A 16,177-nucleotide genomic window follows, 5' to 3' on the forward strand; every position below is an offset into this window, starting at 1 on the left:
ACTAATGCATGAAAATCCTAACCTCAAAAAAATCACCCGTTACATACCAACTTAATTACCGAGAGAGAAGGATGACACCGCATCCCTTTCGGTGATTTTTTGAAAAAATTGATCACCAAATATTTTTACTTGCATTTCGATGGATTTTCTTCTGCTATTTTTGATATTTAAAATTATCTTAACTAACTTTAATTTAGTTTGTGTTTTTATTTTTTATTTTATTTTATTTATTTTTTTTCTTCGTATCTCATCCTTACATTAAGCAACTTACTGGTAATTAACTACAGTGATAGACATAATGTAGCCACTGCAAGCCTATACTTAGTTTTTATATCAAAATTGAATGGGCTATGAAACTGAATACACAATTTTTTTCATTCAATTTTAAATAAAAAGAGTGAAATTTTAACGAAAGTTTGCTGAACTTTAAACAATTTTATACAAATATTGAAATTTTGATTTATATGCGCTTTGTCGTGGAATGAACTTTACTTTTACAAAAAAATTATAAAAAAAAAAATTGTCTAAACTTATCAATATGTGTGTGACCTTATCATTATGTCTATACTATATTTGTTATCTTATCATTATTTTCATGCATTTACTTACTTTTTAGCTATTTTTGTTAATCAAAATTTCTCTATGTATTTTATTCGCTTGAGTTTTTATCTAAAAGAGACTTAACTAAATTACAATCTGGCAACATTTTTTCTTTTTCAATTAGTTATACTTTAAATTTACAAAAGATCTTTCTTATCATTTAAGTTCCACTATAAATGTATGTACAATTTACAAAAATCACTCCATATTTTTACTTTCTCATTTTCCATTTGTTAAAAGCCTAATCAAATTAGTTTGTGAAAATAGTAGTTTGATTTTTTTTTTTAACAAAAGTATCGTTTTGAGTAAATGAAAATCATTTGTAATAAAAAATGCTTCAAATTGATATTTTTGATTCTTTAATTTGTTAGTACTTCAATATGCATTTATATATTACTTAGCTAAAATTTAAAATATACTTTTTCTATCGGATTTTCATTACAAAATGCACTACACTCTTATCAGTTGTATATATTTACTATATCAAAGCACTAACTTAAACACACACTTGCACACATAGATAACTACATACAAATTTTGATTTACTTCCACATTTAACTGTTCTAATTATTTACTACATATGTACGTGCAGCAAGCACACTTACCTACATACTTATACTAAATATAGAAAACGAAAAAAAAATACACTCAAATGTGGCAAGTTAAATATTTTTGTTGCTCATCGTAAGTCGGCTCTCTAATTCCATAAAAAAAATGATTATTTTTTTTAATTCTCAGACTACTGCACATCATTACGGGTTTTTTTTCTATATTTTTTGTATGCATCCTAATTCGTTCACTTGCCCTTAACTATTAACACACGCCTATATACTTACTATAATTATACGCATATTTATATGTACATATGTACTTAAAAATATAGTTATGCTGCCGCCTATTCAAAGCCTCATTACATTATTCAACTTAACTAACTACTCGTACATATGTATATGTGTTGGTGTAGTTTTGTGTGTCTGTCAGTGTGTGTGTATAAGTTGCTCCAGTTTCGTGGCCATATAGCGTGCTTACCCAAATAAATTTTTGTGTGTGTTTACATTTTGTTTATTTTTGTTTGCAGTCCCACATTTCATACTATGTAAACATACATGCGTATGCGCAGTTTAACTTTGATGCGTCATTATGGCCGTTGTTGTCTCATCTGTAATTATCCCAGGTTTACATGTATATATGTCTGTAGTATTCGGTAGGCCATAGCTATTATGGCTATAATGCCATGCAAATGCGTTTGATATGATTTAGTCGAGCCGCCGACATGCCCATGATACATCGCTGCTGGATTATCACCTGTTGAGGAAAAATAAAATGTAAAAGCGCTAGCTTAGTTAAAATGTTTAGTAATGGCAGTGTAAAAAAATGTGCATGTTATTAGCTATTAAAAGCGATTACAACCAGATCATGAGCGATTAAATTTATTTTCTTTGTTTTCCTTTACATACGGACAACATATTTGTATGATTAATAATCGGTTTGACCCATAAAGTCTGTATGCTAAAGGTAGTTGGTGGGATTGCGCAAAACTACGAATGATTTAAACACGAATTTAGTATCCTATTTACAATTTGAATAAAAATTACAAATTTTATTGTGAAGAATAGATATGTAGCCCACACAAGCATCCTCAACACCATAATCCAACAATACGACATGACACGATACCAGAGCAATACGGCAACGTGTACCTGCATACAACCAACGAGACAAGACACGACAACATGTGGCCCATCGTCATCATGTAACCACACGACCAACGAACCTCACACAGGCGGCCTATAAAAGCAGCGACACAATCTAACAGGATAGTCAGCGGCTGAATAGCAACAACCGTATGGGGGGATTGCTTGTGATTCTTTATATAACACCAGAAGGCACCACGACTCAGCAGCAGAGAATCACAGATCTAACCGAAGGGTGGTCGTCGTATGGAATCTCATTCTCCCGAGCTTTAAACCGGCTCCGGTATACCAGCCGCCACAAGCTACCGTGAACTCACGTAGGGGCGACACGCGATCGTTCGCAAAGTTCCGTTCACTATCGTCAGCAGAGCGCCGTTCACCAGCGCCCGCACAGCTCCGTAAGTAGCAGAGGAGCGTCGCAAAGATACGCCGTTACCATAGCGTGCTAGCGAGACCTACTGGACCGCTACTGGACCGCAGACAGGATTCTGAATCACCGAATACCCAGTGTAAAGCGATTCAATACATTGAACTAGTAAAATACTAAAAGTAAAATAAATAGAGATCTAATTATAAACACCTCCGAACTTACATATTTATTGTGAACGAACCCTAGGATCGTCGAGCTTAACTCAACGACGCTCCGGTATATTATTTGGGAAGAAACACAAGGGGCATATTCATAGTCGTAATAAAGTCGATTATAAAGATAGTTCCCTCTGTCTCTCTCTCTCTTCTCATTGAGAATTATGTTAAAAAGCCGCAACTACCTCTAGTGTCGACTTTATTTTGACTAAGAATTTCCCCTCTAATGGAAATTTAAATGACGCAACTTTCACTGAGGATTAGTTGAGTCAGAAGTCGAACGAAAGTTGGCAAGTAAAATTTGGGAAGTACAATTTCCAGACTAAGGTTACTCATACGCATAGGCGGTCTCTAACCAATTCAAATGCACTGATCGACAAAAATGAAGTTTTAGTTTGTTAATTTTATTGTGGCGTATTAATGTTTTGTACCACGATTTTTTTGTTTGGAAGAATGGAAAATCAACAAAGTCTAAGCGGTAGAAGTTGTACGGGGTCTGCATAGCTCAGTGGTTAGCGCTTCTGACTTTGTACATCCGAGATGGGTTTTCGAACCCTGCTGAGGTCTAGAAAGAGAAATCTGATGAGGAGATGTGGTGATCTCCAAAATAGCTGCTATAGCTTCTAACGCTTAGACTTTTTTTTTAATTTTTCCTAACAAACAAATCGTGGTACAAATCTTAATACCACTGTTGGAATGAACTTTTAGTTTTTCTACTGAACCTTTTTACTGCCTAATGTGGAAATTAGTTGTACAAAATATTAGGCATCCTTTTCTTTTAACAAAAACTTCATATTGCACTGTGACTTCTGAAATTAATGAACCGAAATTTTTCTTACAAGTAAAGTTTGAAATTCGCTTTTTAAAACCAAATTTTATGGTTTCTTGTGTATTTGACTTGTCACTCCAAGTTCTTCGCTAACGGCTGCCATGTTTTCGGGAAGAAGTGCAGCAAATATCGCTGAGAGCTCCACTTTTGTGCGCTTTCTCTAGAATCCCTGAGATTATTTGAATTTAAGGAACTCCTGTAAGATACCTTGTGACTTAAGTTATGGAGGGAACACATGTCCACCCTATTGAATGGCAGCAGCTACGAAAGTTGATAGAAAGGCAAACCCGAGCCTCCAGTCGATGATGAAGGTGTCGATTTTCCACCACCTGACTATGACGAGCTGCTTTGTTTAACTCGGCCAAAATCTCCTAGGCGCTTACAAAGCCGAAGAAGAAGAAGGGGAAGAATAAATAAGCCTCCATGGTTATGCATGGTAACAGCCACTTAAACCTAACCAAAAATCAGAACTCAGTTAGTAACATAGCCGCTGGCCGATAAAGTACTGTTATACTTTCGACATGAGGGACGGGACACCATAGGGCTGTACGGCTGACAGTAAAAGACACATGTTTGCTATGGCAGCACACATAAAATTTGCAAATGCAATTCCAACTGCAAATCCAAGAACATTTAAACAACACCCTGAAGAGCGCCAAATATATTTCATCGGGATTTATTTGTCCACAGAATCTGTATGTTGGCTTTATTTTTAGAACGATTATTCTGTGTGATTCTATTTTTAACTCCACGCAGTCGAAACTCCTCGAACTTAGAATTCGTTTACGAAGCCAATTCAAGTGATTTTAAGGGAAAGTAATGATACAAAATTTGAGTTTTCAGAGAAAGAAACTAAGGAGGTATACGTGTGTATTCCAATTATTTCGTCATTTTATGCTTAAAAAATTTGAAATTGTGAAATTTAAATATCACAACTTCGAATTCGTAATGATTTTAGACGGTTTATGTAGATGTTAGCATATAACAGAATGCATGCAGCGATATAACCGCGATGACGCAGGCAAACAACGTATCTATGCGTAATCGAAATTGTGGCATGTGTGGAACAGTTAAATAACTATGGCAACAATGAGAGTTACATGTAGCAAGCAAACAAACGCTTAACCAATGCGTTATTTGCCGAACACTAAAAGCGTTGCTTTGGCTACATATGTACAAATTCTGTTGTGCATTCGAATATTTCAATACAACACTGCTGTCGTTGTGGTTTTGTCAATCTGTGCAAATATACAACAATACAAATACTAGCCAACAAAATACGAAGTTATATAGATAGTACATATATATGTATGTATTAAGGTGTTCCTTAAAATAGCTACGAAAATTTCAAAGTCTCAAAAATATTTTTAGGGGTCGATACCAGGGTTTGACAAAATTTTAAATTTTTTTTAAATTGCAAAAATTTCACATAATTTTTACTAGAAATCTGATAAGTTTAAACAAATTCATAAACTCGCTGGTTTACACATAGCTGGTCAAAGTCAATATTTTGGTAAATTTTTTACGATTTGAAAAAAAAATAAAAATTTGTTTAACCTTGGTAGCGATCTCTGAATTTTTCTTTTTCTTTTGTTTATTTTTTTTTTCTTTTGTGAATGCCTTTACTTTGCACGTAAAGCCACATAAAACTGTGCCCTATGATGTTGATATTTTAACGGCCACCCTAGTATGTATTTTGTATATCGATTACATAAGGAGATACATAGTATATGTACGCTATTGTCATCGCTGACGCATTCGCATCTTTCGCTTGCCATCAACACCCATGTCGCCGGCTTGGCCACAGGCTTTTGTGTGTGTAGTGTGGTATTTGTACAAGCAATTTATTTGCATGTGTATATGTTTGCCTTAAGCGAATGTGGGTTTATTTTACTGTTGAGTGACTGACTGACTGCGGTTTTTGCGGCGCTTGACAACATCACATACGCAAACTAACGCACAGATACTGTACGTTTGTATTTTGGTTTGTAGGATTTTGCCAACGTTAAGCGATGCGTTCGGTATTTGTGGCAGCACATAGTCTTTTTACATGACTGCAATAGTATGAATGTACATTAGCGTGCATCACTCTCCAAACAAAAAAAAAAAATAAATAAAATAAAATCAGTACCATTTTATCATTGGAACTATAAAATGTATTATATTTTAAGACCTACGCTGAAATATTCCGGAAAAATATTAAGAACTACGTAAACATTTGAAAATACCCCCAAAATCGACTTTTTAAAAAAAAATTTAGTTTTTCAAAATTCTTCTAAAAAATTGCTTCAGTGCATAGAAAAGTAAAGCTTGAAAGCTTGAAAGCTTTTTATAAATTTTATCAACGGAATGAGAATAACGATATTTTTTTCAAACACATTCTGGCCGAAGTCCTAAAATATAAGTTTTATGATTCCTGTAGGAAAACCGCTACCTTTTTTTTAGTGATGCACCCTAATGTACATATGTATATTTACAAACTCTTATATGGCAGTTAGTTTTCCGGCGACGTTTTGTTTCACAAATATGCGCATGCGAATTATCTTCGTACCCTAACAGAATGTAGGCTTAGGAATTTGCCGCCAATGGCATGGAGTTCGCGTAGTTCATGGTTTTGCAATTTTCATAAATTACTTTTATTACACGCGCACACAGAAAATATTTTATTTGTCATATGCATGCTTGTGGTAAGCGAATGCTGTAGCAAACTTCAACGACCGCACGCAGAAAGCCGGCAAATCAACGGCGTTGAAACAAAATTACAAATATGCTAAAAAAAAAAAATCAATTTCTTTAAATACGCCACGTTTTGTATTACATTTAAATTCATTCGGCATTCAGTACGCAATTTGCATCAGCATTCAACAAGCAACAACAATCAGCATACACAATTTTGGTATAATTTTTATGTTGAGCGTTTTATGTTGCTACATTTTTATTCGCATTGCCATGCGGACGTTCGTAAGTCACTAAAATACACACAAGTATGAACAGAGGCTTATATGTATGCACATAAATACCCCAATGCGCACACTTGTATATAAATAATTTATTTTAATGTGTTAACACATTAAGTGCAGCAGAATTTACAACTTGACTTTTTATCGCTTTTTTTTTTTAGCTTAGTCAGATGTTCCGGAAAAATAATGTTACTGGAAAATGGATGACAGTAGTTTTTTTTTGGAAGTTCAGAATACATGTGGCTTTAGAAGTGGATTCAATTATGTATTGATGTGTATGGATAAGTGTGTGGTATACTTACTGATACATACTTATATTTATGTATTCAAAGTTACGATTTATAAATACCATAATGCTACATATTTAGCAATGTCTAGGTTGGTTTGGGCTACATTAATGTGCCAGTTGATTCAATTTACCAACTCACTTACATAGGTCTTGCAGGTCCATTGGTAATGGGTTGTACGCTAGGTTTGGGATACGCTACATGAAAATAGGCTACAAGGCTACAAAGAAATATAAGAATAGTCCCTCGGAGGGGACCCCCTTTTGACTACGATCACAGCAAACGTTTAAAGGACTCAGTTTTGATGGTATGCATCTGCACCTCGGCTAGCTGTCATCAGCGCGAAAATGCGAAATGTATTGGACGGGGCAAAGATCCACTGTCGGAAAATTCAGCTTCTACGATGCGACATCCGATAACGGAATGATGCCAGTTAATGCGGGTCGCGATAATGGTAAAAGTCTGATCTGCTTGCAGAGTAAATTTTAATAATTTCTACCTCAACTCGACGCATAACACCGTGCGACAGTAAATTTTAAACACGCAAAAATGAATATATTCGCGAAGCTATGGGCAAAGTATAGAAAAATTGCGTATTTAGTTTTTCTCTTCGGCGTCAAATTTTTCTTTAAAAGGACTTTGAAATTTAAAAAATATCATTAATTCCAAAATTATTTAAAAAACCCAGTGCAATCTAGAACACCAATGTGGGTATCAAATAAAAGAGAAAATTCTGAAGAATTGAAAAATATTTAATGAACAAAGACGAATCGGTATGCAAAATGTCTTTTTAAAATTTTGTCCTTGAATATACTTAAAAAATTATCAATATTTATTTTTGAAAAAATTATAAACTAATCCTCGAATTCTGTGCTCCTAACTTTAGCTTAAAAAATTAAATTAATTAAAAGGGTACTTTCAGTACTTATTCGTCTTTTTAAACCAACAACTGTTATGTTTTTAAGTTCGACAAAATTTTCTCTTTCATTTGGTACCCACAATGTTAAATTTTTTAAATAATGTTTGTGTTAATATGTCTAAAATTTTAATGTCCTTTAAAAAGATCCTGACGTCAGAGGTTAAAATTGAGAACGCAGTTTTACTATATTTGGCCCATAGTTTCGTGAGTATATTGACTCTTCCATCTTCACTCGGCGGTCTTTGAAATCTTAGGTTTCATAACAGATAAAATGGAACCGTAACTAACGAGGCAGACAGGATACTTTTAAGTGCATAGTGGCTGCCTGTGGACTGCACTTGGGTTTATTGTTGGCTCAGAGAGCGCTGGGCGAAAATGGCGACAAGCAAAGTTGTAAACTCCTTCAGTTTGGTAGACGACCGCGGATAGTCAAAGGAGATTTTGAAACTTTCTAAGGGTCAGCTATCGGTCTCAACCGGATAATCTTCATAAGAAACCTAGGAGTCGAGGAGGAGTCATCTTGCTTTTTTCTTCTCAGCTGCCTTCCCTAACAAGTTTACCAATAAAAGTAGTTAAATCGCTTTCAATTTTCTTATGCTCACACTAATAATCTTTAAATGCAAGAAGTGGCCATTCGAACAAACTAAACTTAACCGACATATACGAGTATATCAATTACCTCGATTAGCAGGACAATTATCTAATATACTATGCAATTCTTAGTACAGTAAGAGTTAAATCGTCTAAGACATTCCCCATTGCTCTAAAGCCAGACAATGGCCCAAAGCATTTCTAATTAGACAATAGCTTTGCTTTACTAGCTAAGCAGTTTGGTGGGAATACATGAAATCGCAGTGGCAATATCCTCTTATTTACTTCCCTCGATCGTATTCACTACTATTATTAATATCCCTTTTGCCATCGCCTCACTAATACATACATAGATAAATCTATATGTATGCGTGTACGTAAATACATGCGTGTCCTTTGGACAATCCTTGCACTATGTTTTGAGAATTTATGTGTAGAGTTCATTAGAGCGCGTCCTTCCATAATGTGTTACATTGTTGGCGTCCTCGTCGTTGTTGTTCTCGTTAGGTCAGCGACATGCGTTGCATTGGCTATTTGCTCCTACGAGTACTGCTAGTATATTTATGTATGTTCGCTCTTAGTCTTTAGGGGTAATGCTGTACGTGTAAAGTGACTTTGTAGTGGATGCTTCACATGCACCTATAGTTATGCATAAACATATGGGTGTATGTATATGCATGTATATGCATACGAACATACTTTATCGCTAAGTTCACTGCCTCTAGCATTTAAAAGGAGAGCACTGCTGACATGCTTACTTATATGTAGTTTAGATGCCTATGTATATGTGCATTAATTCGAAATCAAGCACACTAAAGCATATCTGTAATAGGATTTCGTATATATGTAGATTCCCTGCCTAAGTAAACAACAATAATCCATAATTCTTAGTACCTATTTGTTCGAAGCTATTAGCTCTCGGGAGGAGGGCAAAAAAAGTTATAGCCATATAAACTTATTCGCAAAGAAAGGCGCTAGTTTATGCCTAAATAAGTTTTGAATGCTGCGTTAACTATTCTTTATTCTTGTAACTTTTTCATATTCTTGTAAATTTTCAACGTTTTCAATTAAAAATATCTCTTTTAGAAAATCAAATCAGTTAATTATCGTTGCTTTCCGCTAAAATTAGTTAAAGTACTACGTAGCGTAATTCCACTTAATTTTATGTACATGCAATTTGAAGTTTACGATAATTTTCATTATTGCATAAATCAAAATAACTTTCACCTACGCCAAAAATCAAAGTCATGCGCAGATTTTTTTTTTTAATAAATTACAGAATGAAATACTGATTGATTGGCTTTCACTGCCTCTAACCGAGTGTATGCTTAACAGATGAATTGGTCACCATTGGCAGCAGACTTAATTCAATTAGCGCGTGAGCTCATGTGGAATTATGTGAAAAGAGAGGTTTTTCATGTTCAAAATAATTTGACAAATGTGTCCAAACTTTGAATGTGATAAGCTTCAAATGAGTAAAATATTTTGGGCAAATACATACAGTAACTGAAACAAATGACCACGTGTTAATTTTCTTCAAATATTCGTAACGTTTTTCAAGCTAAATTTTCTAAACTAAAAAAAAAAAAATTAAAAATCAACGCGATTTTTTAGCCATTTGAAACTTGCACTTCATTAGACAAAAATTGTATGGGCTATAAAACTGTATACCCAGATATTTTCTAAAAATTCAGAATAAAAAGTTAAAATTTTGATGAAGATTTGTTGAATTTTCCTAAATTTTTTGTAAAGTTTGAAACTGTGATTTACACGGTTTTGGTTAAAGCTTAGACGATATTTTTATATAAAAATAACAAAAAAATTTAGCTGGAAAAATATTGCGAATATTAAAAAAAAACACGTGGTTGTTTATTTGAGTCACTGTATGTTCTTACAACGATGTATGCCTTTGAAAGACTAAAGGGGATATAGACTATATAGTCGACTATGGTATTTTTTTGTTAAATTTTTATTTGGCCACAAATACACTAGAGAAAACTTCTACCCCACCCAAGTCCACAATAAAAATATTTTATGCAAGCAAAAAGAGTAGCTTGAAACGCAGTTACAGATATTTTTGGCACAAAAAAGGGTGCATATGTACCTTTGAGGTTATCTAATTAATTTGGTGACAGTTTTAACAGCCTTTGGCCATTTTTTTATTTTTTATTTAATTAAAAATTATTTTTTTATGTCTAAGTTATTAGATATATCTATAATAAAAACAATAAAAATTCATACATACTTTATACATAAATATTAAAAACTTGGCAAATTATCACCTAAACTTCATTTAATTATAGTGGGATAAAGTGTAAGTTTCAAGGTATCGAAATTCGTGATCTTAGTAATCCCCACCATAGTAAGGCATGTGTGCCGTAAAAAGCGACTCAAACGAATAGGTATAAGTGACGCGAATGCCAATGACGCAAAGAAACGAACTTAAACGTCAACTCGGCAGCAGGTATAAACCGCACACTGGAAGTTGGTTTAAAATGTCAAAATATTGTCCATCACGAACGTAGATATCCCAATCAAGTTGGAAATCGACCCGAAATGGCGAAAGGATCATGTAGCATTTTCAGTTTAAATGAAACCATTTTCATCATATGTGAAACCTTTTTCAAATTAAATTAAACCTTTTTCAGATAAAGCGAAACCTTTTTCAGAATCAATGAAACTTTATTCAAATTAAATGATACTTTTTTCAAATTAAATGAAACATTCTTAAATTAAGTATTAAACAATATTGAGGTAATGGACAGAAAATAAACTTAACCTATTAAGAGCCATTTGTACCATGTCTAGCTAACACTTACCCCTAGTTACACATTGTTATCGACGTTATCGACGCCATGCTTATAACAGGAGATCGATAACGCCGATATGATGTTTTGCTCGGAGAAAGTGTTAACCAAACATGATGCAAGCGGCTCTAAGTCATAGTTTATAAAATGAATGAAGAGCTTGTCCATTCGCGGCTTTCGGAATTCGGTTGATCACGTCCATAACATAACGTCAGAAAACCCAGGCACAATGGAAGCATAACTTTGAACAAAATAACAAGAAGCGTTTAAAGTAAAACCTAGAAAGAGACTGGATCAAGGCAGAAATTTAAGCGCGACTAAAAAAGATAGAGGATTAACTGAAGACAGAGCTAGCTTAATGTATTTAGAGGTTATCTTCGTGAGTTTCAACAGGAAATATGGGAGATAACCTAATTAGCAATCGAGAGAAAGATTAGCGCTAAACTGGGTATCATTGCATACAATAGCAAACCAGGTGCCAACAGGTCCAACCATGCAGGTGGATGCAACCTTGGATCCTTGGGGTCAGAATAAAATAAACACGCACATAAAAAGCTGAGGAAGAGCAGGATGTTAAACTATTACGGAACTCGCTCTCCAAAAGTATATAAATATTTGGCGCTCACACATTTCGCCTAAAGATTTAGTCGAGGGTCCCTATTTACAATTTAACACCTTATCCGAGCGGCAGATACTTTTTTGTACACTGAGAGAAAAATCAACCAAAAATTTATTAATAATACCAAATTCAAACTTGAAAAGGAATCAGCGTAATTTTTGGTTAATATTAATAACACCTTGGTTGATATTTTCAACATTGATTTGGTAATATTAACCGCAACATTGTTACATTAACCAAACTTTTGGTTGTCGATTTTTCGTTGGAATACGTTTATGTTCTGCATTTCACAGATGCTTTTTCATAATTCGGAGATACAAAACAAAAATTTGTATTATCATTTTAACATGTTGCCTCTGGCGGGATTAGCAAATAACAGCAAGCATCTTTACACACTCAGCTACAGCCGCATTATCAATGTGTCTTTAAATGTTCAAGTTGAATCAATTTTCTTCGTCGCTTGATTCGGTTCTGCACTTCACAGAGGCTTTTTCGTAATTAAGAAAAACAACAAATAGAAAAAATAGAAATTATGTATCGCGCTGACGGCATTCGTACTGCTGTTGAGGTGTGGTCTGACCACAGCAGCCTATGAAGCCAGGTAAGAGTTTCATTTTCTTCTTCAAACTAATTTTATTTTTTAGTGCTGCAGAAAGCACTGAACCTTCTTTTACTATCGATTTCATCGGTATGTGTAGAACTTGAGGATATTAGTACTTATTTTGCATGATTGTATACATACATAGATATGTCTGTAATACAGTTTTGTTATTACGGTTTAGTAAATTTTATATTGTATAATAAACAGCAGCATATTTAGTTGCAAACGGTAGCTTTAGTGAGCAAGTACGACATCACTTTAGCCTCTTTATTTTCCTTGTATTGATTCAATTTCACACGGAGTAGACGTAAAAGCAATATTGCTATCAAATTCAATTCTTATACTAAAATTTGTTCTAAATTCCTATAAATATGTGTCTGCATGTCAGAGAGCACACGTGAGCTACATATGACTACCATTTCAATCTGTGCTTTTTCCTACTCATACCTTACCTTTTGCCTATTACACATTCTGCATAGTATAAGTACATACTGATACTAAATTTTTCCATGGCTTGCCAGTTCATTGACTTTGATTGTGAGCACATGTTTACAAGCATCAACTTACATACATATGTGCACGTACATAAGAACTTTCTTTGTTAGCCTGAGAAATGCCGTACCTAGACGCCCAAGTGTTTGCAATTATCGCCAGAAGTGCAGCTAAAGCAACGCTGACAGGTGCTGAAAAGCAATTTAATTTATTGGAAAAACATGGTGAATAACTATTTGGAGGTGACCTGTTGCATGGTGTTTTATATGGATATGTATGTATGTACGTACACACACATATACCTACCTATTTATATGCCCACAATTGTAATGCTTAATTTCTATTGTGGCAAATAGTACTGAAACGTGTAGTGCAAAGTTAAGGTAAAGTTCTGCATAGTCTTTTGAACACATTTTTTTGTTAAATGTGTGAGTAGGCTTATATTTGCAATTTCAATTACACATGTATAAATTTACCTACATACATCCATAGTCCAATAGGCCCCACACTTGAGTGAGTTTTTCCAAAAATTTCATTAGGGGTATTCTCTGAGTCTTGCAAAGCCCTTGCATGGTGCACAGATTGCACGGTTAAAACCGGTTTTCGTATGGGACAGCTTTGCAAACCGTGCAATCCGTGCACCGTGCAAGGGCTTTGCAAGACTCAGAGAATACCCCTATTGTAATATTATTTTGTACAAAAATTCTACTTCACATTTCAATTTTCGCAATAATTTCCAACAATTTGGATCCAATATTTACTGAATGATCGTAGTTTTTACAATTTACGAAAATAAAGTTATATGAGAAGGTGGCGTAGTTGGCTAGCATGGCAGTAGCGCATTCTATTAACTTAGTTTTGTCTAACTTTGCTGACGATTTCTGGATCCATCTATCTCACGCGTGGCATGCTCGATGTTCGCCACAAGGGTCTGACAGTTTTGGTTGTTAACATAGTCACATAGTTAACAATGCACGTCATATGATTTTTCGAGCAAAATCTTTTATATTTCTTAACTTTGTTCAAGCTGACTTTCTGCCAAAACTTCAGTAGGAAAGAGGTGTTGCTGTCAAAATAACATACATATTCAACAAAACCCTATACCAAAAACCTTTATGGACCACCCGTATTTTTGTGTACACAGATTTCTGGGCCATTTATATCCTATCTTTTCCCGTGGGCCACGAATAGATTTTACATTTCTAAAGACTTCTGTCCGAAAACTATTGAATATGGCTAATTCGTTCGATCTTTCATTGGTAGGTCAGAGTTCTTTGGCTATTTTGCAAGTCCTCCAAACTGGCTGCTTTTGTCGGCAATTCACCTACCTCATTGTCTTCCATTTTCCTATGGCGGGAAACCCAGACAAGAAAGACACTATTAACGTAGAGACTGGGCACAAGCTGGTACTTGGTGATACGTTATGCTAATGCCTGTCATAGTATACTATTTTTATCTCTATGCGTACTTCCGATGCTTCTTCCTGGAATCGGCTGCAAAAGTGAAAAGTTGCTAAGTCTATTTTTACAAATATTACATGAGAGAAAAACAAATTCTTATAGCCATCCTTTTCAAGTATTTTGCAACAAAAATCAAAAATCCATACGAATCAGAAGGACTCGGTGTTAATTAAAAGATTTCTTTCCGAGTTTTCCGATTTGCTTTTTTGTTGAATATAAACGAGAAGAAATAAAACGAGTTTCGTTTGGACTCTGCTGTCCAAATATGTACAGAGAAGTGGCTCGGTCATTTGGGTCGAATGGAGGGATATACTTGTTAGAGTTAACAATTTCGAAAAACGCTGGACTAAATCTACCGAGCTAAAGATCTTTTTTTGTATAGGAATATATTTGTTCAAAAAGTCACTGAGTTTAAATGTTGTGCACTGCTCTATTCATTAGGACCCGGATTCAATAACTAAATCATGCAAGTTTCTTTTGATAAGTTGTTCGCCTCTAGAAGAGCAATGTTAAAATTGAATGTCACTAATTTGTAATGAATTTCCGCTTTAATTATAAAAAAAATTCATTTTGAGTTTTTACCCTTATCTTTGGTAGTCGCTAAAAATAATATTTTACGTCATTCGCATTTAATGCTACTTCCATGTTTCATGGTATTTATGTATATTTTACTATCAAATTAATTAGTATTACCTTTAAAAATATGCACTAACACGCTTGCAGGTTGTGTATTGCTAGCCACACAAGTGAAATTTCCCGAATGCTCACGCCGTGTTCGTTGAATTGTTAGCTCTGATGATTGGAAATCTGCGATAAATAGAAAATAGTTTTGAAAAAGTTTACTTAATAAATTTAACAAAGGAAAGGAAGATTTATAATTTTTTTTTGTATTAAATATAAATACACTCAACAATTTTGAAATTTGAGCTTGATGCTGTTTCCAATCAAAAACGTTTGTGGGAAAATAACAATAATTTACACAAAAGTTTTTCATTGGAAACGGCCAATAAAATTGTTGAATATAATTGATATAAATAAGGCCATAAATAACAAAATACAATAAATAAATAAATAAATAAAAAATCCAGGCTCGATTCCCGCTTCAACCAATATTAAATTTTTTCTAATATATTTTATTAAATATATATTTTATTAAACATTTTTAAAGCACACCTACAATAAACTTTATGGTGGTTTACTATTGTTTCGATTATTGTGAAATTCACATTTTTAAGTTAACACAAAATATTTGTATGTGCACAACGCCATGTGCCATTAGCTAGAAGAGCAAATTTGTATTTAATTTTCATTGATTTCCTATTAAAATGCGCTGCATTTGCAAGCGCGTTGAAGTCAAACGGAAATGCTAATTACGCAATGATATGGCAACCATAGCTACTACTACATTAGAGTAATTATTTATTTTTAGTTTAAAAAGCTTGTCTAAAAGGCCAGAAAAGTTACAAGACTTCGCTGTTTTCAGTGAATATTGTTTCGAGTCTTTTCCGTTAGGTTTTCAAGTTGACTGTATTTATACAGACTTCTCAAAAGTGTTCGACAGAGTGTTACATAGTATATTAATTCAAAAGCTTGCTTGCATTGGCTTTCATTCTAGTTTTCTGCGTTGGTTGGAGTCGTACTTGTGTAACAGACGGTGTGTTATCTCAATTGACGGGGCTACTTGTAGCCCGTTCGTTCCATCTTCTGGAGTGCCACAGGGTAGTGTCTTAGGT

At 34.2% G+C, this 16,177-nt stretch overlaps 1 protein-coding gene across 1 annotated transcript in view; it reads right to left on the reverse strand.

Moving 5' to 3' along the window:
• Window positions 1–1,353: 1,353 nt before the first annotated feature.
• Window positions 1,354–16,177, reverse strand: part of LOC118743752 — a 66,080-nt gene continuing 51,256 nt past the window's right edge. The window contains exons 7-8 of the mRNA XM_036476514.1: window positions 15,138–15,251; window positions 1,354–1,905 (exon numbers count right to left, since the gene is read on the reverse strand). Of these exons, the coding sequence (XP_036332407.1) occupies window positions 1,766–1,905; window positions 15,138–15,251 (254 nt within the window). The 3' untranslated portion in view covers window positions 1,354–1,765. The remainder of the gene's footprint in view (window positions 1,906–15,137; window positions 15,252–16,177) is intronic.

Source organism: Rhagoletis pomonella, unplaced genomic scaffold (genome assembly GCF_013731165.1).
Source record: "Rhagoletis pomonella isolate Grant_MI unplaced genomic scaffold, Rhpom_1.0 Rhpom_scaffold_00007, whole genome shotgun sequence".
NCBI classification, from domain to species: Eukaryota; Metazoa; Arthropoda; class Insecta; order Diptera; family Tephritidae; genus Rhagoletis; species Rhagoletis pomonella.